This window comes from Alligator sinensis, unplaced genomic scaffold, assembly GCF_000455745.1.
Source record: "Alligator sinensis unplaced genomic scaffold, ASM45574v1 scaffold651_1, whole genome shotgun sequence".
NCBI classification, from domain to species: Eukaryota; Metazoa; Chordata; order Crocodylia; family Alligatoridae; genus Alligator; species Alligator sinensis.
In genome coordinates, this window is record NW_005842014.1 from 294,895 (window position 1) to 316,540 (window position 21,646).

A 21,646-nucleotide genomic window follows, 5' to 3' on the forward strand; every position below is an offset into this window, starting at 1 on the left:
AAGCTGCAATTTGTACAGGGCAGTTGCCGAGCTCAAAGGGGAGACACGGAGTCTGCACCATGTGCTCCCCTCTTCTGGGAATCTATCCGAGGTTAGTGAGATGGCTTCTGGAAGATGGGTGGGCTTGTATTTTATGGCCATGAGGCCTCCAGCCAGTAGAAGCAGTGTTCAGTTTCTCCTAACATGAACCCAAACCAGTAGCTCTGAGGGGCAGTTGTGGGTTTGAAAGAGAGTTGGACATCAAGACTGAAATGGAGTCCTTTCCAGGTGGGCGCTGATGAGAAGAGCAGCTGTGGAGGGAGATTAAGTCTATAAACTCACTAGTGGGGACCAGCAGGGTTTGGGAGAGACCCTGTTCCCCCTAACACCCCCTGGAGTAACAAGGAATAACGGCCACAAATTGTTAGAGAGTAGGTTTAGACTAGACATCCGAAGGCACTACTTCACAGTCAGGGCCGCTAGGATCTGGAACCAACTTCCAAGGGAAGTGGAGCTGGCTCCTACCCTGGGGGTCTTTAAGAGGAGGCTTGATGTCTACCTGGCTGGGGTCATTTGAGCCTGGTTTTCTCTCCTGCGCAGGGTAGGGGGTCGGACTTGATGATCTACAAGGTCCCTTCCGACCCTACTTCTATGAATCTATGAATCTGTGAGATGCCTGGCTGTGTGGAATTTACTGAAGAGTAGTTCGCTTATCAGCTCTAGGGACAGACATTATACATAAACTGGTTTAAATGATCAGAAACAGAACAGATGTTCAGTGCACATAAACCAGTTTGAAAATGGCTGAAACCAGTTTGAGATATACCTGGTTGAATGTAGTATCAGACTTAACTGATTTGGGTCAAATTGGCTTATGCAGTGTCTGTCCCAGACCCCTTCCTGGTTTAAGTTAAATCAGAGTCCTCCAGCATCCCAGATGATTTGCATCCCTAGGCAGGGCTCTGCTCTCTGCTCCAGCCCAGCAGGGCTGGCCCCTTCCCTCTGCTCCCTGGCTGAGACTGCAGATCCAGGGTCTGCCTGGCTTCCTCCTTCTGCCCCTCCTGCCCCTCACTACTCCCTGGTCAAGCAGGCATTCCCCCTCCCCTGTGCCTTACAGACACCTCTCAGCATTAGTTAGCACAACATATGCTGGCTACGGTCCGTGCTGTGGGAGAGAGGACAAGGACAAACAGGACAGCATTTGCTTAGGGCCTTTTGGAGCTAATCAACAGGTAGCTGGTAATGTCCCTGTGTTCCTTCCTCAGAAGAAGTTGTTTAAGAAGAGCTTGAAGGCTGTTGGGTTTTTTTATGTGCTGATAAATACTAACAACTCCCTGTGTAACTCCTTGCTGTGTAACTCAATGCTCTGTTATCAACAGCAAGGTGGGATGAACCCCTTCCTAATCAGAGTGTCCTGCCAGGGCCTAGTCATACCCGCCCCCCCCTCAGCTCAGCACTATAGAAAGGAAGGGAGGGATACTCTAGTGCCCTCCCGGCCTCTAACCTGAGCCACTACAGGCTTATGCCTGCAGTTCTTCAGTCCAGGGGGCATGTCTGCATGGTTACAAACAGGTTTATCTTAGCCAGGTTAGATTAACCTGCAAAGGTTGAATCAATTCAGGCTCATGCTTTCTGAATGTCTGTAAGGTACTGTCTAAAGGGCTACACCATGTTCTTCCAACACAGCTTTAACACATACACATGCACATGTGTGCGAGAAGCCAAGTACCAGCCTTTACCTGCAGTAGCAAGCACAGCCACTTTCTTTTCCTTTTTGCTTTCTCCTTTTAGGCAGGCAGCTGCAAAAAGAAGAAAGTCTCTCAGAAACAACCCTTACATTGAAACGACATACAGGGGCTCTCCCAGCCATGGTTTCTTGGCTGTTGTGATACATTATGGTTGTGAAGTGGGTGGACATGAATACTAGAATCTAATCCATCCCACAGACCCACCAAGGATCCTTTGCAACAGCAGAGCACATGCACACACAAAGCAAGTGAAGGAATAAGGTTCTCTTTCCGTTCAGCTTGCGCCTGCCCCTCAGTGAACTCACCAGCATGACATCCTTTGGCTCCAGTGGTGCAGAATCAGGCCCTTGGTGCAAATGTGTTAATCCCATTGGCAGAACTCATGGGAAGACAATGGCTACACAGTAGTGTAGGAATTTAGAGCCAGTTTGTAAAGGCTATCAGCCATACCTAAAATGGCCATTCTCTAAAATAGCCAATCTCTAAAATGGCCATTGGCCATTATACACAAAGGAAAACACACGAGGCCCAGTGAAAGCAGCAACAGCTGTGAGCACAGTGATTATTCAAAACACAGTATTGTATATATTGTGACTTCCTCAAGATAGTGTTCTAGGCAAGACTTTGGATTGGGACTAGAATATCTAGGCCTGTGATTCTCAACCAGGGTGCAGCAGCACTCTGGGGTGCCTCAAGATCCTTGCAGGGGTGCTGCAGGGTGCCACACCGTGTTAGCACCGTTAGGTGTACAACCATGTTTCACAAGATAAACCCAGATGTTTCAAACAGGAATCCACAGAGTTATACTTTCCCTGCTGTGCTCTGAGTTCTTTGCAACAGAAGAATTGCTCCCTTATTTTGCTGTTACAGGTTTCCCTCGATTTATGCGGGTTCCACATATGCAAATTCGCTCTTATGCAATCACCCTTTTTCTACCCCAAATTCCTTATATGTGAGGTAAACTCACTCTTATGCAATTGGGGTCCGCTTATCCCCACTCACCCCAGCACCTGGGCTGTGCCATGCTGTGGTTCAGGCAGGTGGTGTTGGCTGCTCCCAGGTCTGTTGCAGCAGCTGGGGTGAGTGGGGAAAAGCAGAGCCCGAGGAGGTTCAGGGCACAGTGCAGCCCAACAGGCAGCTGTCATTGGCTGCTTCTATGGCCACTGCAGCAGGGACTGGCATGAGTGGGGAGAAGCAGAGGCCCCAGACTGCAGCAGGCAGGAAGGCAGCAGGAACTGTGAGTAGGTATGGAGCACAGGAAGGGGGGGATGCAGGATGGAGGGGTGTGGGTCAGAGGGCATGGCTCTTGCTGCTATGTGCCCCCTGGGAGGGCTGCATCAGGCACTTCCTGGGCGGGGGCATGGACCCCCAGATCTGCACGTGGGACAACAGCACAGCCCAGCACAGCCCCCCAGCCCACAGCCCTTCCAGGGGGGGTGTATAACAGCAAGAGCCATGCCCCCCTTATCCTACACTCCCCATCCTGCACCCACTCACAGTTCCCACTGCTTTGCTGTAGTCCCTCCCACCACCCCTTCCCTAGTCCCAGTCTCATTCACTCCCTCCCTCACCACCATGGGAGCCTATCCCAATTTGTTACATTATAAACTGGGTTTGCTTTAGGCAAATTCGATTTCTGTGGCATTCTCTGGGAATGCGTATCACATAAATCGAGGGAAACCTGTAAAACAATACAAGTGAAAACTAATAACCAGCATTCTCTGAAGGCCACCTCAAGTCTAATGAGGGGGGCTTTGGGTCTAAAAAGTTTGAGGACCAAGCTTAGTTTGAGGACCAAGATCTAAGCTTAGTTCTTGGCTTTGCCACTGACTCTCTTTGTAACCACTGAGTCTCTCTGTGCCTCAGTTCCCTGTCAGCATAATGGACATTATCCTCCCACCCTTTTTCTCTTTATTTAAAAGGAGAGAAGACACTTGACTGGGATGGTTTAGTCAGGGATGATCCTGTCTTCTGTAGGGGCTAAACTAACGGACCTCATGGGGAACCTCCCAGCCCTACTTCCTTATGATCCTAAGTTGTTAATTCTGGCAGGCAGGGATTCTCTTTTACTACATGTTTGAACAGAGACCAGCACAATAGGGACCTCATCTCAGTGGGACCCTTGAAGCACTAAAGCAGTACAAAACACAAATGAAAAATGATCATGTGAAAAGGTGGGTTGACAGATCTGGGGAAATGGGCCTCATAGCTATTTATGGATCATGAATAGCCCAGACAGCTGCAATGCATTCTTCTCTGCATCCTGTATGCTTCTACAGTCTGTGCCACCATGTGAGACAATACTGGGCTAAATGAGTTTATGGTCTGGCCCAGCAAATGTTAATTCTCATGTATAGCAGTTTATTTGGCAGCCGGGAAATTGGCTCACATGCCCAGTAGCCAGCTAATTTTAAGCCCCTCACCCCATTCGGGGAGCTTTGAGTGGCGAGATCATGCAGGCAAAACATCAAGTCAGAGCTTCCCTGTAGCAGCAAAACCCTCCCCGCTGCCCTCAGCCCCAGCTGCGCTATAGACTGATCAACACATTATAGTATTCAGCAGATTATGCTTAGTCTGCCACAGGGGGCCATAACCTTTCAACAACTGCAGACTGCTGCTTGTGACCTGACTGGCTCCACAAGCCACCAATCCTCCCCCTCACTGGCCAAGTCACCTCTGGTGCACCACCCAGTGTAGCCCCGGTGCCCCATCAGCCTTGTGCCTCCTCTACCCCATGAGAGATGTTATTGGTGCTGGGGGGAGGTGTCAGGGTGGCCAGTAGACTAAGGGCAGCAGCTGGCCATGTCCCCCCTCAGCTCAGCAGTGTGGAAGGGAAGGGAGGGCTGCTCTAGCACCTCCACCCCCCGGCCTCTAGCCTGAGCTACTACAGGCATAGGGAACCTCTGCCACCCCCTACTGCAGTTGCCAGCTCCTTGTCAAGAGTGGCAATCAGTAAAGGTCAATATGGGGACAAGAAAGGCAATGTGGGGGCTGCATTAACACCTCATCTCCTGGCTGTGCTGACACCTCCACACAGCAAAAGCAGCATCAACATCTCCCATGGGGAGGGAGGGGGGTGATGCTGATGAGGGTGCCAGGGTTACTGGGATGCAATATCATGAGACCCCAGATGCCCCACCAGCTGCAGGGTACTCTATTGCAGGCCGCATCATATTGCTTTGGACCCACAGGGCCTAAGTTGCTGCCCCCTGCTAGAGGGAGTGCTGTGGAGACTGTTAAATGGTTTAAATCAGGGGTGTCCAACCTTTTTGAATGTGGGGCCGGATCATGAACTTTTTATCACCCAGTGGGCCGGTGAGCCATATTCAAAGACCTCACAGGAAGTGGTATCACATCAGGAAGTGATGTCACATGACCTTTGACACCAATGAAGCTTCAGGAAGTGACAATGAAATGGGTCTGGAAATGTGGTTTAAAATCCAAAATAAAAACAATATAAAAAAAAGAATGAAATAATGCCAAACACTTGACTAAAATAAATACTTTCACTTCTACTCACTTCTCAATGAATAAAAGAAGCATAATGCAAGTCGACAGATCAAATGGGGAAAAGATATCAGCCAGAGTGGAAACTAATCAAAGCAACAAAATGTGGGCATTATTGAAAACAATCTTCAAGTAGATTTATTTTTATTGAATTAACAACTTGTTAGTAACACATCTTTAACAAGTAGTAACAAGTTGAACCCCCAATCCTGCACAAAGAGAAACAGAAGCAAACACAATCTGGACAGTATTTTTACAAAGATTTTTACCTGCTCCAAATTTACGTTGGAGCCCACGTGGTTCATGCTCTATTCTTGAGCATATTGTTCAGTCTTAAAGGCGCATACAGCACAGCTGCAGGGGGCTCAGTCACAGCTTTCCCTCCCTGGTGCAGCCTGGCCAGCCCATCCCGTCCCCTATCAAGCGGTGGCTTCTCCACGTGCTGCTGCACTTTCCCCCTACCTGTGCCAGCTGGTCCCAAAAGGCAGGAGGCTTCACCGCTGCTTCTGCTGGTCGGTGCCAACCCAGCTGGGAGTCCCCAGCAGCACCTGGGAAGCCGACTTCAGTCACGTGCTGGTCGGCACCAGCCAGGAAAACCAGCATGCAGCTGAAGCTGGCTTCTCACGTGCTGCTGGGGATGGGAGGAGGCTGGCCAGGTCAGCGCCAGCAGAAGCAGCGGTGGAGCCGTGTGCCGCTCGGGACTGACCAGCGCAGGTAGGGGAAAGTGCAGCTGAGACCCTGCTGCTGAATTAGGTGCTAAGAGAGAGGCCCAGAGTGTTCAGAGAGCCCAGAGCACAAAAGCAGGCTTAGTTTGTTTTCAGCCCAACTTTTCAGGTAGCATTTCATAGGATTTGGCAAAAAAAAAAAAGGGACGTCAGGAGGTCATCTAGTCCAACCCCCTGCTCAAAGCAGGTCTGTCCCCAACTAGATCGTCCCAGCCAAAGCTTTGTCCAGCCAGGTCTTAAAAACCTCCAAGGAGGGAGATTCCACCACCTCTCTGGGTAACCTGTTCCAGTGTTGTACTACCCTCCTAAAGAGAAAGTTGTTTTCCTAACATCTAACCTAAACCTCCCTTGCTGCAGCTTGAGCCCATTGCTCCTTCTTCTGTCATCTGCCACCACTAAGGCCAGTCTAGCTCCGTCCTCTTCATTTTGGAAAATGAAGCCCAATCAGTCTCTGGTCTCCTTGCTATACAAAGGGTTAAGTAGTGTTAGCACCTCAGCCTCTGGAACCAGAGTGAAGTCAGTCATGAGTACCAAAAATTGTTTAGATAGTAACATTTTTTGCTTATTACCAATCGGAGCCAAACTTGAACCAGCAGCCTGCAGGGTAAAGGCTAAATTGACCCGCCCGGATGGAGCAAAACTCATGTCACAGGCTTCAAAACCAGAAGACATTTACGTCAGGGGTCAGCAACCTTTTCAGAGGGACAGGTAGAAGTTGAAGTAATGCAGCTTGGGCCAGGCCAAGCCAAGCCAGCGCTTCTGACCCAGGTGCCGGCACTGCTTCCCAGCACTGAATTCCTGCACACAACCTGGCTACCACTGAACAATGCAGAATGCCCCCCAAAATGCCACTGAACTGCCCCACAGCCAAATGTTGCTGATCACTGAGCATTGTAGGCTGGACAGATTGGCTTGGCTGGCTGGATTCAGCCACAGGCCATAGGCTGCAGAACCCTGGTATACAGCAATTCCAGTTCCAGGTAGTGTAGCAGGATTAGCGTAGTGCTACAAGTGAACTGATTAGTGTCAGTAGGCCTGGCACACGCCTGTGCGAGTCTGCCTACATGACTTCTGGCTCAGGCAGTAGCACTGGCTTCTTGCCGAAGTAGAAGCTGTGAACACGTGGCAGCGTCATGTTCCTCCTCTCAGCACGTGCACCAGGACGCTGCCAAGAGCTGATCCAGGACTAGTTTTTCCAAATGCAGGATAAAAGTTCTGGTTCAGGGAGCTCTTAGCAACATGACTCTACAATGTATTCTGGAAAGTTCAGGATGGTTAATCACCTCTCTTCAGCGTCCCCTTATCCCCTTCCATTGTTCATACAATTTTGGGAGGGAACTGTTCCTTTACTTTCTTGTACCCCACTACTGTGACCCTGTGTTAGCACCGACCCCCACTAGAGATCACACAGGGCATAGGAGGAGGGGAACTGATGGCAAATGCACAACAAAGTTTGTCATAGACTTCATTATGCAGAAAAAAGACAAGATCACAGGCGACTGGTAGGGTGATCATGGGCAGAGAAACATGCCTCCCTAAGATTGGCTCCTGACTCGGCACCACTCAGGATGGGGCAGGTTTTTTGCCGTGAAGGCTGGCAGCGTGTTTGGTGGGGGGCACTAAGCTGCAGCACAGAAGTATAGAAGTGGATATGTGGCTTTTGGCGTGCCCCCGGCCCCACCGACAAATTGTGCCCCCTCAGACTCAGGAGGCACCAGTTACCCCTGGACAAGATGCGGGGCAAACTATGCTTGCTATTGCAGAAACCATGCTTAACAATGACTTTCCCTCCTTGACTTCCCCCCCAGTGAACTCAGCCATATGCCAAAGAGATCATTTTTTACCCTTAAGTATAAAAACAACCATAGAGCTAATGCTCCATTGATCATGGTTGATGTAATCATTTGTAATGGTGCAAAACAAACTCCGGATATAAAATCCTGCTCTAGAATAATTTCATAGACTGAAAGTTCAGAAGATACCCTCATGACAATCAAGTCTGATCTGCTGCTTACACTGGACTTTCATCCCCTCACTACATTAACAAAAAGCAGTGAAATAATTGATCCCTTGGACTTGGCTCAGCATTGAAGAACTTCCTTAGATGCTGCAGGCGAAAGCAGGTTGATGTACCTTTTGGGCTGTGAGGGTGGTGGAAAAAGCCATTCTGGATGCTCCTCTAGCAACTCCAAAAAGATCAGGAAGAAAATCACCTTTTTCATATGTGAGAACAAGTTGGAGAAGGTGAGGTTTCAGAGCCATTCCCACTCACCTAAGTTCCAGATGAGGAGAAGGCACAGACATCCTATGCTCAGCTTAACAGGCACATGGGGGTGGACCCAGGGCATTTTGGAATCGTACTGCCACCAGCTTCCACTGTTTTAGGAGAAAGAAAACACAGTTCTGGTGAGTCTAAGTGCATCCAAGGCATTGGCTAGTTTCAGTACCACCAGTGTTCACGATATTGTAGTTTTTCTTACAGATCCTCAAATCATACACTCATGCAAGACTCTACTTTGCCCCAAAGTAAGCAAGCAAAATGCTTACATTCATTGGCGATGCATAGGGGGTGCACACGGGTGCACGTGCACCCTCTGAGTGTGGCGGTGCACCCTCCTGTGAAAAGGCACTGGCGATACTGTCAGTGGTGCCTGTGGGCAGTCGCCACTCACCAGTCCACCACTCGCTGCCGACACTACCGGCGGGGTCTGCAAGGAGTCTGCGATCACCACTGTCCGCCACCGACAACTGCTCAGCGCTCACCACCCTCCTCACCCCCTGCTGCTGACAGCACTGCAGCTGCCTGTGGCAGTTCCCCACTTGCCTCCTCCCTAATCCTGCCGCCAACAGCACCGCCGCTGCCTTCGGGAGCTCGTCGTGCCCCCCCAGCCTCTGGGGGCACGCGGCGTTCATGCTTACATTTCTGGCCAAATTGTGGAGTAAAACTCAAGCCTCTTACCAACATCAGTCAAGCAAGTTAGCTGGAGTGACACCACATGATCCCAGCTCTATGGTTTCCAGTTCTAGAGGTAGCGTAGGTAATCTCTGCACAGTGCTGCCTTGCACAATATGGATATATCCTAAAAGTTATGAGACCTGGCTCTCAATATGCACAAGGAGCCAATGTGTTGAGGAGTGCCATTTATCATCATGACACTGGCATTTCTGTTGGTCACAGCTGTTATGATGAGCCAGATGCAGTTTTGAAGGCATTTGTCCGCCCATAGACCCACACTGTGAACAGAAGGTAGTGTGGCAGCATTAGCGTCAGCCACTGCTGCTATACCCAGTGTTGCAGGCAGGCTTGTAGTCCCTGTGCTGGAGCCTGAACTTCCTAGATTAGTGCTAGGTAAGGTATGTCCACATCCTGCAACTGCACATCTACACAGCATTTTAGACCCAGGCTGGCTTGCAGCCGATACAGAGCTACCAAGCACTCTTTTGTGGAGAAGAATGGGATGATGCAGGGAGCGATACTCATTAGCAAGAACTTTGATACGTATTAAAAGGACTTGTTTAGCTGAAGTGGACAAAAGTCATGAGAAGCTTGTTTTAATACATGAATATGTTGCATAGTTCATTAGAAAAATGGGATTGCTTGCATGCTTATAATTAAGTATATATATATCAGGGGCGGGCAATTATTTCAGGAGGAGGGCTGCTTACTGAGTTTTGGCAAGCCATTGAGGGCTGCATGACAGGCAGCCCAGGGCAGATAAATATTAATTTTCTAAACTTTTTAGTGGTCCTGCGGGCCAGATAGAATAGCCTAGCGGGCCGCATCTTGCCCACCGCTGATATATATATACACACACATATGTTGTCAAATCAGGACCCAAGCAGCCTTGACCCAATGTAAAAGACAGCTGATGGGACAAGACTAGGACTTGACAGCCAGGTGCCATCCCAGGCTGGGACCCACCAGAGAGGTGGATCTGCACTATTAACTGTGCTCCTTCAGGAGGTGTCCCCTGTCTACAGCACGGATATAAAGCAAGTGCCAGTGAAACACACATTTCGCTTTTGTTTCTCTTTGCCCTTGAGAAAGTTCAACCCATTTGTTTAGAATAATCGTTACACAAATGACTAAGCCAAATCCCATATTTCATTGGCTTTTCTATTTCTAACCCCCCACCAGGAAACAACTTAGAATCAGCTAAAGAATTTGGGGGGCAATTCTCTCCTTCCAGCCCAGGGAGTATACGCATGACTGGTCCTTGGTCCCACAGCACAGAGGAGGAAGTTCCCAGTCCTGCCAACACCAAAAGCTAACCTCAGAAATCATGAGATTTTCTCATATTTTTGGTGGGTCCTGTCATTTCTTAAACCTCTCCCCCTCCTAGTGCTTCTGTGGGGGCAATTACATTGTTGCCCACTCTCCCTTGTTTATAGCGGAGGTGAGTCCAGCCCCTGTTGCAGGTGCTCTCGTGGAAGGACCCCACTGAGATCAAGGCACACAGATTTGTCTGAATGCTGTCTGATGGTGTGAGATTTCTAGCTGCCCCCAAGCCCCATCATTCGCAGTTTATTCTGTGTCCCTTGTGCTCCTTCAGCTCCACAGCTGCCTGTCTCCCAACCCCACTGTGCTGATCATCAGGTTCAATGAATACAGGCATACAACGAATGAGAAAAGCAACACACTTTAATATGTGGAGCAGTACACAATGTCTTTCAACCCTTTGTTTGTCTCTAACTAACTGGTCACTTCCTAATCAAAGGTCCATCTTCCAATCCCCGTATCTTCTAAATTAGGGAGCAACTCTAAATGATATTTTGTATCATTATACCATAACCAGTTACATTCCCATAGTCCTACACTTATCTTCATAATTCATTTTCCTCAGTTATAGGGTGGTCCTTCATCCCTCTCTCTCAGGTCTTGAGTGGGTGGAAGGCAAGACTGAATGACTACCACCTGCCATGATTATTGACTACGCCAAGTAACCTGTATTTCCAGTGTGGCCAACGATAAATTTCAAATGGTCGCACCTTCTTTTGTAGATGAAGGAGCATTTTATGGAAAAAAAGTGCTGCTTTTGAACCACAACTGCCCATAGGGGTTCTTTTCTACCCATATGAGCACAACTCTTGGTCAAGTCAAAGGCCCACCCAAGCCTCACAGCCTACTCCACGAGCCTATTAAAGCATGACAAGTCCTGTTGCTAATGACTGCAATGAAGTGGCTGGGATCAAAATATGCTCATTTACAGCTGGGATGATGTGTGGAAGAGAGGTCAGCCTTCAGTACAAGTCCAGAGTAGGTCCAAAAACACACACTTCCAGAACCATAGCAAAACACCTTAGATACTCTGTCACCCCACCACAGCATAACCCTTACTACTCATCATATGGGATTCACAGCAGCCACCATGTGGAAGAGGAAGCTACTTAAACTATGGAATAGTAAATAATAAGGAAAAGAAAAGGCTCTCATCAAACGTGGCCACCCTTGCCTTCTGCCGCAACTCCTGGCATTCCTCCTTGCCGGACGCTAAGCCTTCTCCTGGATTGAGGTACCTTTGTGGTGGTGCTACCATGCATTTTCCAGCCAATAACCTAGGATTTAAGCACTCAACTGGGATGTAGGAAACCCAGATTAAATCATGCTGGGCTTGAGCAACTTGAACACACATCTGCCTCCTCCAAGGAAAATTGTGTCCAAACCACCGGGCTAGAGACTATTCTGGGGAGTCAGTGGTGCTCTCAAGTTCTCCTGAAGCTGTTCAATGTTGAATAAAAAGCTGCTTTATTCTGCTTATTAGCTGACCTGCATAGCAGTCAACGTTGTATTTTCAAGTGCAGTTTTAGAAAATACAGCTTTTTCCCTGAATATAAATCTGCAACTCTAGAAGCAGACGGTGAACAGCTCTTGCCCTTCCACAATTTCACATGAATCAAAGAAAGAAGTAAAGGACCCACAGGAGTAAATGAACTAAAAACACTCAAATAAAATTGCACCAGAAAAAGTGGTCTGATTTGGTATTTTTATTATATGCACTCAAATCCCAAGTAGACTATTTTTCACACACGGGTGCAGAGCCAAGCTTTTATTCACAAATGCTGACTCAAAAGCAATCTGATATGCTAATTCAGCTCGCACATTTGTTTCAAGTTAGTCTTATTCTTAATAATGCCTCGTCACACATAAAGCTTGAACCAGATAACCAAAACACTTGCATAGCAGCTGAGATTTTAACCCAAATGATTGTTTCTAAGCCTGTCTCAGTAAACTAGAGTTGGTAACAACCTTATCCATCATGCGTTACGCTTATGTGACCATGAAGATCTGAGATTCAGTACTTCTTCATTCCTGCAGGTCGATAAAGTTCTTGAGCGAACATATTTATTAGCTAAGCTTCATTTGCATTCACTTTAGGTAACCATGAAGCTTAAGTGTTTTCACATTTAAAACACAAAAGGAGTGTAATCCTATACCCACAGGGTTTTCCCTTACATACAGTGCTAAACAGAGCAGAGCTGGGATTAGGAGACTGCAGACGTGAGAAGGGAAAGCCCCTGAATACTAATTCTATCTTTCTCTCATCAGATCCAGAATTGAAAGGTTTTAAGGATAGTTCAAAAACAGGCCTAAAGAAATATTCTGTGAACAGCTGAATGATCTCAACTGAATTTCTAATAGCACTTGGTCTCTGAGAAAGTTTACACTTTCAACAATGTCAGAATATAAGAAAAAAACCCATACTATAAACATTCGTCCCAATATCTTTTCCTTCCCACAATTCTAAGTTGCACAAAGAGCGGCTCCTTCTTGGTATTGCAATGTACAAGCAACATTTGAAACGACTCACTTTTCATATATCTAATAATCTTTTAATATCGACTTACCTGGCTTCTCACAATGAGGAGATTAACTTCAGAGGGTTTAAATAGACCTGAGGTTATCACACACTGCTTCAGTAAACCCTTAGTGAAAGATAAGAGTTTGTGAGTGAATGGATTTGATAAGCTTACCTCAAAAATCCTGTGAAAATGTCACTGCACTCCTAAAGGAAACTCAACTAAGTGCAGCGCATGCAAAGAAAGTGCCTGTGGTATGTATTGAATTGAACCCCTAAGTGGAATGGCTTAGCGGCAATCCAGGTTAGGATGTGAAATGACTTTTGGCAGTAATTACTTGCACTGAAAAACAAGGAGTTTTTTTCCCCTTTAAAGGGACAGGTCCTTTCAGTGTAATTAGGCTAATGTCACATTTGCAAAGAGTGACTCCAGCCCCTTGGAAAGTCTCATATTGTTCTCAATAATAGATACTGTTGAGTGGATGGAGCAGAAGGCTGTAGGAGACTTCAAATGCACCTTAACTATAGACGGCTGGATGAAACAACATGATGGCTGTTACAGAAAATGACCTGGCCTTTGTTTAGATCAGTGATGAGGGAAGAGAAGAATGTCGAGAGTGGCTACAATGACTACATGAGGGAATGATGACGATGCTGAATGATGCTCATTGTTAGCTAAAAGGTAAGTCATTTATAGGAAAGGATGGGTCAAATGCCATTCCCATTTATGCCAGGGATAATCTAGAATAACTCCATTGGAAACAGCGGATGCAGCCCTGCCTAACTGAGCGCACACACTGACCCAACGAACTGCTTTAGCATGAGCCAGAGCAGATGTCAAGAAGCAGAGCATCACTACTCTACCCCGAGCACTGCAAAACCTACTGAGATGCTCAAAGACATGCAAAGAGAGGAAAATGAAGTGAAATTCTATAATCACATTGGTCCATGGACCTCTCAGCTATATCCAAAGTCTGGGAAATGCAGAGTCTTCCTTAGCCTGTTTCCAAGGCAAGAGATTGCATTCACTTGGCTTGTGATTCCAGGTGCTCCTTGCCGGTATGACAGGCTAGCTGACAGTGACTTAGCCCAGGGGTTTTGAAAGGGCAAAAGATGATTGGAGGACTTGGGCTTCCCTTTCCTCACCAATCTGGTAATGATTTGGCCCAGGAGTTTTGAAGGGGTAAAAGATGATTGGAGGACTTGGGATTCCCTTTACTCACCAATCAGGCCCCAGAGACTCACCCTCCATGTCCCCTGATTGGCCCCTTGGGTCACCTGGAGGGGGATAAAAGGGGCAGCGCAGCTGACTCAGGAGAGACCAGTGAGGGACAAGGAAGGAGTTTCAAAGAGCTGGCAAGAGTTGGGCCAGTGGGGCGGGAGCAGTTGCCCCAGAAGCACCTCAAGGAGTGGGACTTGCAGGCAGCAGTTGGGCCCGCAGCAGCGTGGTGTGCGGCAGGCAGGAGAGGCTCCCCCCTGGGCTCCAGGATCGCCTACCAGAGGCTGTGGCCAGCAGGAGAGGTACCTGAGAGGTTCCCGGCTCTGCTTCCAGCTCCTCCAGCAAGAGGCCAGGAAGCTTCATGTGAGGCAGGGGCTCCTGGAAGGTCAAGACCTCTGGCAGCTCAGAGTAGCACTACTACTGGTGGCTGTGCGGTAGAGTTTCTGCCTACCATGTGGGAGCTCCCAGTTTAAGTCCCAGCTGGGATGACTTGTGGTGAGTGAAGTAACAGGGGAAAACTATTTTTGTAGTGGAAAGGGCCCATTGTGTTTTTTTTTTTTCCCTTTCCAGGTACCTAGGCCCTATGCTCCTTGTCATTTGACATTTTGTATTTTGTGCCTTTTATATTTCACCAACCAGTATTGTTTGTTCTGCTGTTTGTGTTTTATATTTTGGTTAACCCTGTCTTTTTTGTCAACTGGATGAATATGTCTATGATTGTAAGTGTCTAACCCTTGTTGAATCCTGTCCCCTTGGGGTGTTGTAGTGTCCCCTATACCCCCTAGTTCATGCCTGTTATGTTCCCAATACTGTTCTCTCATTAAAAGGTATACGGTTAAGTCCCCAGTGGTGGTCTGGCTCTGCTCTATAGGGAGAGGAGAGTCCCTATACCTCCCACAGCGCTTGTGCACCTGCTTTGATCCCTTCAATTGGAGAGGGGGTACCTCTTGGAGTACCGCCCAAGTTACATTTGGTTAACAGAGGTGCCATTAGGCCTAGTAGGCAAATTTTAAAGTAACATCTGCGGCATAGGCATAGCTATAGGGATGGACAAAGGCCACGAATAGGGCCGAGGGGCCACAACTGAGTATCCCAAAGGCAAGGTGGAACTGGGCTGGGCTCACTCAGGAAGGCAGTTTCCCTTTCACACCAAGAACGATTGCATCAAGGTGTGGCAGGAAAGCAAGAAGGGAGGGTACCCCAAGGAGCTGGAATGGGGTGCAGGAGCTGAGCAGTCACCAGGTCATGGCTCTCCTTAGAGGCCAGAACCTGCCACACTGGTTATTGAACACTGTTTACAATAAGTTCTCCCAAGTGCATATTCTCAGTAGGTCCATAGTCTGTTTTGGGATTAAAAAAAAAATAAAAATGCACTGAAACTGAGTACAGGTTACCTACCCTTGCTTTATGTTGGTTATGTTTGTGAGAATTTGCTCTTATACAATGACCCTTTTTATACCAAAAACTTGTTATATCTGAGGTAAATTCAATCTTATGTGATTGGTGTGGTGGAAGCCTGCAGTCAGCTGCTTTGTGTGGTGCACTGTGGGAGTGACATGCACCAAAATATCTCCTATGTGGATCTGGGCTCCTAGTTTGTTGTCTGTGACACATGTTTTTGTAGATGTCATCCCCATTATGATAGTGCCCTTTGCTTATGTGTACTGTCTGCTGTTGGTGAGTACCAAAATTGTCTTATAGAAGTGGTAGAAATGGGTCTGGGGGTCAGTACAGTCAATTTGGAACGTATCCCTATTTGTTGCATTGAAAAGTGGGGTCCCTTTTATGTGAATTTGAATTATATATAATTTTCAAGGAATGCATTTATAGCATAAAGCAAGGAAAACCTGTATACTAGGGCCATGCAAAATTTCACCGGCTGTTTCGTTTCAATGCTGTTTCAACTCTGTTGGAATATTACTGAGTATGGACGTGGACTTTACGTCATATTGACATTCACTGGCTTCCCTCTTCCAAGGCCAATGCCAGTCAATTCAATTGGGTCCTGTACGACCATCCCTCATGGACTCCCATCTCCTCTACCTTCTGGGCCCTTAGTGCCTCCTCCACTAGTCTCCTAAGCTCACTGAAGTTGGTCCTTCTGAAGTCAAAGTCATTAGCCTTGGTGTGAGCCCTAGACGCCCTGCACTGGATAATGAAATCCAGCAGGTGATGATTGTTGCCCCCCAGGTGGTCAAGGACCTGCAGTCCCCTCACCAAGTCATCCCCCGTGGCCAGGACCAGGTCCAGCAAGGCGTTACCCCTAGTGGGGCTGTGCACTTCCTGGATAAGGTGAAGGTCCTGTAATACAGCCAGCAACCTACGCTTGTGCACCTGCTTTGATCCCTTCAATCGGAGAGGGGGTACCTCTTGAAGTACTGCCCGGGTTACATTTTGGGGGGGCTCATCTGGGATCCCCGCATAGCAGGTGCACAAGTGCTGTGGGAGGTGTAGGGACTCTCCTCCCCCTATAGAGCAGAGTCAGACCACCAATGGGGACTTACCCATATACCTTTGAATGAGAGAACAGTACTGGGAACATAACCAGTATAAACCAGGGGGTATAGGGGACACTACAACGCCCCGAGAGGGCACGATTCAACAAAGGTTAGACACTTACAATCATAGACGTATTCATCCAGTTGCCAAAAGACAGGGTTAACAAAATATAAAACACAAACAATACTGGTTGGTGAAATATAAAAGGCACAAAATACAAAATGTCAAATAACAAGGAATACAGGGCCTAGGTACCTGGACGGGGAGAAAACACAATGACCCCTTTCCACTGCAACAAGAACTTCTCCTTGTTACTTCACTCACCCCAAGTTACCCCAGCTAGGACTTGGAGCTCCTACATGGTAGGTAGAAACACCGCCACACAGGCACCAGTGTTGGTACTGTGTCAAGCTGCTAGGGGTCTTGGCCTTCCAGGAGCCCTGGCCTCATGTCAAGCTGCCTGGCCTCTTACTGGGGAGCTGGAAGCAGAGCTGGGAACCTCTCAGGTTGCTGCTTAGATCTTGCTGGAGCTAGGGAACTTCTCCTGCTGGCCGCAGTCTCTCGTAGGTGATCCTGGAGCCCAGCGAGGAGTCTCTCCTGCCAGCTGCACGCCGCACTGCTGAGGGTCCAAGTGCTGCCTGCAGGTCCCACTCCTTCAGGCACTTCTGGGGCAACTGCTCCCACCTTGCTGGCCCATCTGTTTGAAGCTCCTTCCTTGTTGTCCCTCGCTGGTCTCTCCTGAGTCAGCCGTGCTCCCCCTTTTATCCCCCTCCAGGTGACCCAAGGGGCCAATCAGGGGACACAGAGGGTGAGGAAAAGGACCTGATTGGTGAGGAAAGGGAAGCCCAAGTCCTCCAATCATCTTTTACCCCTTCAAAACCCCTGGGCTAAGTCACTGTCAGCTAGCCCGTCACATCAGTGAGGCTGACATTTTTCTTTATGACACCTTGCATATAAACACGTGTGTAAGAAGATAAGTAATAAATTAGGTATACTTCAGTTGAACAAGCTGTCTGAAACATTTCCTGCTATGACAGCTATTAGAGATAAAGTCAGGACTTGGGTTTGGATACAGATCCAGAGTTCAGAGATGTTCAGATGTGGCATTTCACTTGGCCAAATAGAAACCTAAGGGATACTCAGCAAATTCACTAGTGCTAATTAGCCTTACCCAGCACCTCTTTCATAGATTTCATAGACATTGGGGCTGGAAAGGACCCTAGAGGATCATCAAGTCCAGCCCCCTGCCCCATAGGCAGGAAGTCAGCTGGGGTCATAGGATCCCAGCAAGATAAGCATCCAAATGTGTCTTGAAGGCGTTCAAAGTGGGTGCTTGAACCGCCTCCAGCGGCAGTCTAGTCCAAACCTCTTGAGTGTAGCCACACTGGTTCTGGCTGAAGAGGAGGCATGGATCTTGTTTGAAGGCATGGCTGCCTGGCACGATAAAGATGTAGTATAGATACGCCCTTGGGGAAGAACAGTTGTGTGCGGAGGGGTGTTTCTCCAGACCTTGCTCTGCCTGATTCAGACTGATCTGAGTAAAAAATTCTGCTCTGATTCAAGAAGAGCAGAGACTTGGGATTTAGATCAGTCATCCAAATCCCAGGCCAGTATCACACACACAAGGCCACGAAGTTTGCTGTGCATTTCTCTCTCTCTCTGTTGCATGGTTTGGCTTTGGAACAGCATTTTTCAATGACGTTTCATTACAGCCGAAGAGTTCAGACCCATTACCCAGGTAAGTCACCTATATAATAAAAGGTCTTCTTGTCAACTGTCATGAACTGTGGCAGCCTGGATAATTTGGAAGCGCCTTTTCTTGACAGGATTAGACTTAACCCCACAGATTTTATTGCTGTTGAGCCTTGTCCAATAGCTCATCAAAGCAGATGAGGATGAAAGTGCCCACTATACTAACTGACAAAGACTAGCATAACAGAGAAAAAAAATGCGTGTTCTGGGATCCATTCCAAATCGTTTGATGTCCGGATGGGAAGATAATTTGACTTTCAGCAGGAGATACCTCATGCCCTGTTTCATCTCTTAACTTTGCCATTTTAGCTCTGCCCTGCTGTAGAGTGATGCTCAGCTAATGGCCGGAGCGCGGTATTGTTCGGCGAGGACTTTGACACAGGGAGCGTTATTAGGAGCATGGCTGTGTTCTCACTCCAAGCTCTGTTCAGCTTTCTCAGGAGTATACCTTTTAGGCTTCATCTGTGTCTTAATGAGGGCAATGTCTCTGTTTCCAGAGGAGTACGTCTATGCTTCATGTCCCATGCTCCTAAGAAAGGGCCAGTAGCAAGAAAAAGGGATCACACTCTCTTCCCTCCCCACAAACAGAGCACCAGGATCCACCCCTGTACATCTTCTTTTCAAATTCATGAAGCATGTAATAAAGCCAAACCTTATTAATGCAATATCATCGATTTTGGATTGAATGGGTGCTTATGTGACTATGGGAAGAGGATGAGGAATATGGGTGAATATTGCTGCTGTTGGTCTGTGTGTGAGGAATCAGGGAATCACATGGTTGGAAGGAACCTTGCGGGTCAACTGGTCACTCCTAAATGCAGGATGTGTGATCTCTAAACTGTCTCTTCTTCAGACCTCCAGTGAAGGACATAACACAACTTCCCTGAGCAATCTTTTCTACTGACTTACTGGAATATTTTCCTAAAATCTATTCCAGATCTAAATTTGACTAAGAGGGTGTGAAGTCCTCAGTCTCCTTTCCCTTAGGCATTTGGAACAGTTTAAACACGGCATCATCCCTCTATAGTTCAGTGTTACAAGCTAACAAACACAGCTTACAGCCTTTTGTGTGAGCGACTTACCTACAAAACAATATGAAGACAGGGCAGAGTGACAGTTTATAGACCAATGTAATTATTAATTTAATTATCAATTAAAACTCAATTTATGAGTTATAACATATTTACTTAAAATATAAGGTACCCCTCTGCCCTGCCTTCTGCCTGACTTCAGACTAACATGGCTACCTACTTGTCTATATAAAATAAAGTAAAAATAATTTGAAAGCACACTTGAGTTGGTTCATAATAATGTCATATAAAAGTTGGTTTGATTGCATGTTTAAGTAATTCAGGAGGGAAACTTTTGGATCTTGGTGTGTTTTTTCCCTTCTAAGCTGCATTGTCTAAGTCATGTTTTCTCTCACCAACACTTTGCAGAATTGTGCAGTTGTTTAATAGACTTTCTTTAGAAATACTAGCAAAATGCATGTCATGAATGACGGGGGGCAAGGACGGAGACCAGGGTCTGGCCCCGCACCCTCCCACCACTGCTTCAGGTCCATCTACACTCCGCCCCCTCCCACCTCCGCTCTGGGACCAGCCCTGCTCCACCCCATTCCTGGCTGCTCCATGTGCAAGGAGGGGTGGCGTGCACGTGCACAGGGGTGGGGTAGCATACGGCCCCAGGGCATAGCACAGTGAGCGGCCATGGTGCAGATTATGCTCAAGTGCTGCATGGCATGGGGAGTGGCCCTAAGGTGTGATACAGGGTGTGTGGGAGGGTGTGGTGTATGGGTGCATGGGGGGGTGGGCATGTGGCTGTGGGGCATGGCCACAGTGTGGGGAGTGCCTGCCAACTGCAGGCATGTGGTGCAGGGAGTGGCCCTGGGGTATGGCGCAAGGCACACAGGGGAGTGTGACACATGGGGGGTGGCATGTAGCTGCAGGGGCATGCTGCGGTGAGTGGCTACAGTGTGGGGAGTGCTTGCCAGCTGCATGGCACAGGGAGTGGCCTCGGAGTGTGGCGCAGGGCGCGTGGAGGGGCAGGACGTGCGGCTGCATAGGGAGGGTGGCACTTGGTCATGGGGTGTGGGATGGGGAGCAGCCACGGTGCAGGGAGCACCCTCTGGCCACAGCCACATACCGCAAGGAGTGGCCCCAGGGTGTGGCATGAGGTGTGCGGGGGGACTGTGCGTGGCCGCAGGGCATAACGTGGAAAGTGGCCATGGTAGCTGTAGCACACTGCCGTATGGCAGGGCACACGCCCTATGCCTGCTTCCCGCGTGGCATCCTGCAGCAGTGCACCAGGCCCTGCCATGTGCCAGACCCCCCTGCACAGCCGCATGCCATGCCCCCACCCACACAGCCATGCACCCCCCGTTCCTGCCCCCCTTGCCTGTGACCACATGCCGCATGGCCACACGCTGCACATCCCCTGCTGCCACATGCCTTGCCCCACCGTGGCCTTGCCCTGCCCTGCCCTCCACAACCATGCGCCCCACATCCCTTGACCACAGCTGTGGGGGGTGGGACATGTGGCCGCGGGGCATGCAGCTGCCGCCAAGGGCAGTGGGCAGGGGGGCTGGAGTCACGGCCGTAGGGGGAGGGCTTGGTCACACATCCTGCAGTTGCATGCCCTGCCCCCTGTGGCCTCGCTTGGCCCCCAACTGCCTCCCCCTCCTCCTATCTGTGTCTGTCTGTCCCTAATGCTCTGGGCCAATCGCCACCCCCTGTGGGTAGCGCATGTGCAGCTGGCCCAGAGCATTACAAACAGACAGACACACAGATGGAAGTGCTATGGCTTTTATTATATTAGAATACTAACTGTATAAAAATGTTTTTTTCTCTAATATGCATGATTACAGATATGTTTTAACAGTCCCTTTATTACTATTACTCAGACTTTCTACTATTTTTAAATAGACTTTTTATAGCAATGTACAAATTACACAAAACATACATTTTCCCTTCTAAGTACACAAGTGTATATAACACACTTCTCCTCTAGTCCGCTCTCATTAGGACTTTGTGCAATTATTTAATAGATGTTTAGGAATATAGCAGCTTCATTAAGAGCATGTATTTCTCTACTACTTATGATCCAATTTATACATCTTAGCTTTTTATTTCTCTGTCAAGACTTTAATTAGAATTGAATTTAGACTATAAATTTAGAATTGCATAACTACATAAATGCATAATTTTCTGTAGAAATACATGATTTTACATAAATGCAGTAACAACTCTTTATACCTCTTGATTTAGAAAGTTACCAAGGACATAAAAGTATATTTTGTTTCTTAAAAAGTAGGATGTAGTAATGTTACCTCTTCATGATTGCTTCTAAGTCTGTATATATTTTACAATAATTTAGACCTGAGGTTTTTAAATAATATATTTTTCTCTAAAAAAGGAATGC

The 21,646-nt window shown here is 47.9% G+C and overlaps 1 protein-coding gene across 1 annotated transcript in view; it reads right to left on the reverse strand.

Moving 5' to 3' along the window:
- The window catches only part of HHLA1 (HERV-H LTR-associating 1), a 65,942-nt gene that overhangs the window by 31,066 nt on the left and 13,230 nt on the right, over positions 1-21,646 (reverse strand). Inside the window, exon 2 of the mRNA XM_006021991.1 lies at positions 1,719-1,778. Within this exon, the coding sequence (XP_006022053.1) occupies positions 1,719-1,778 (60 nt within the window). The remainder of the gene's footprint in view (positions 1-1,718; positions 1,779-21,646) is intronic.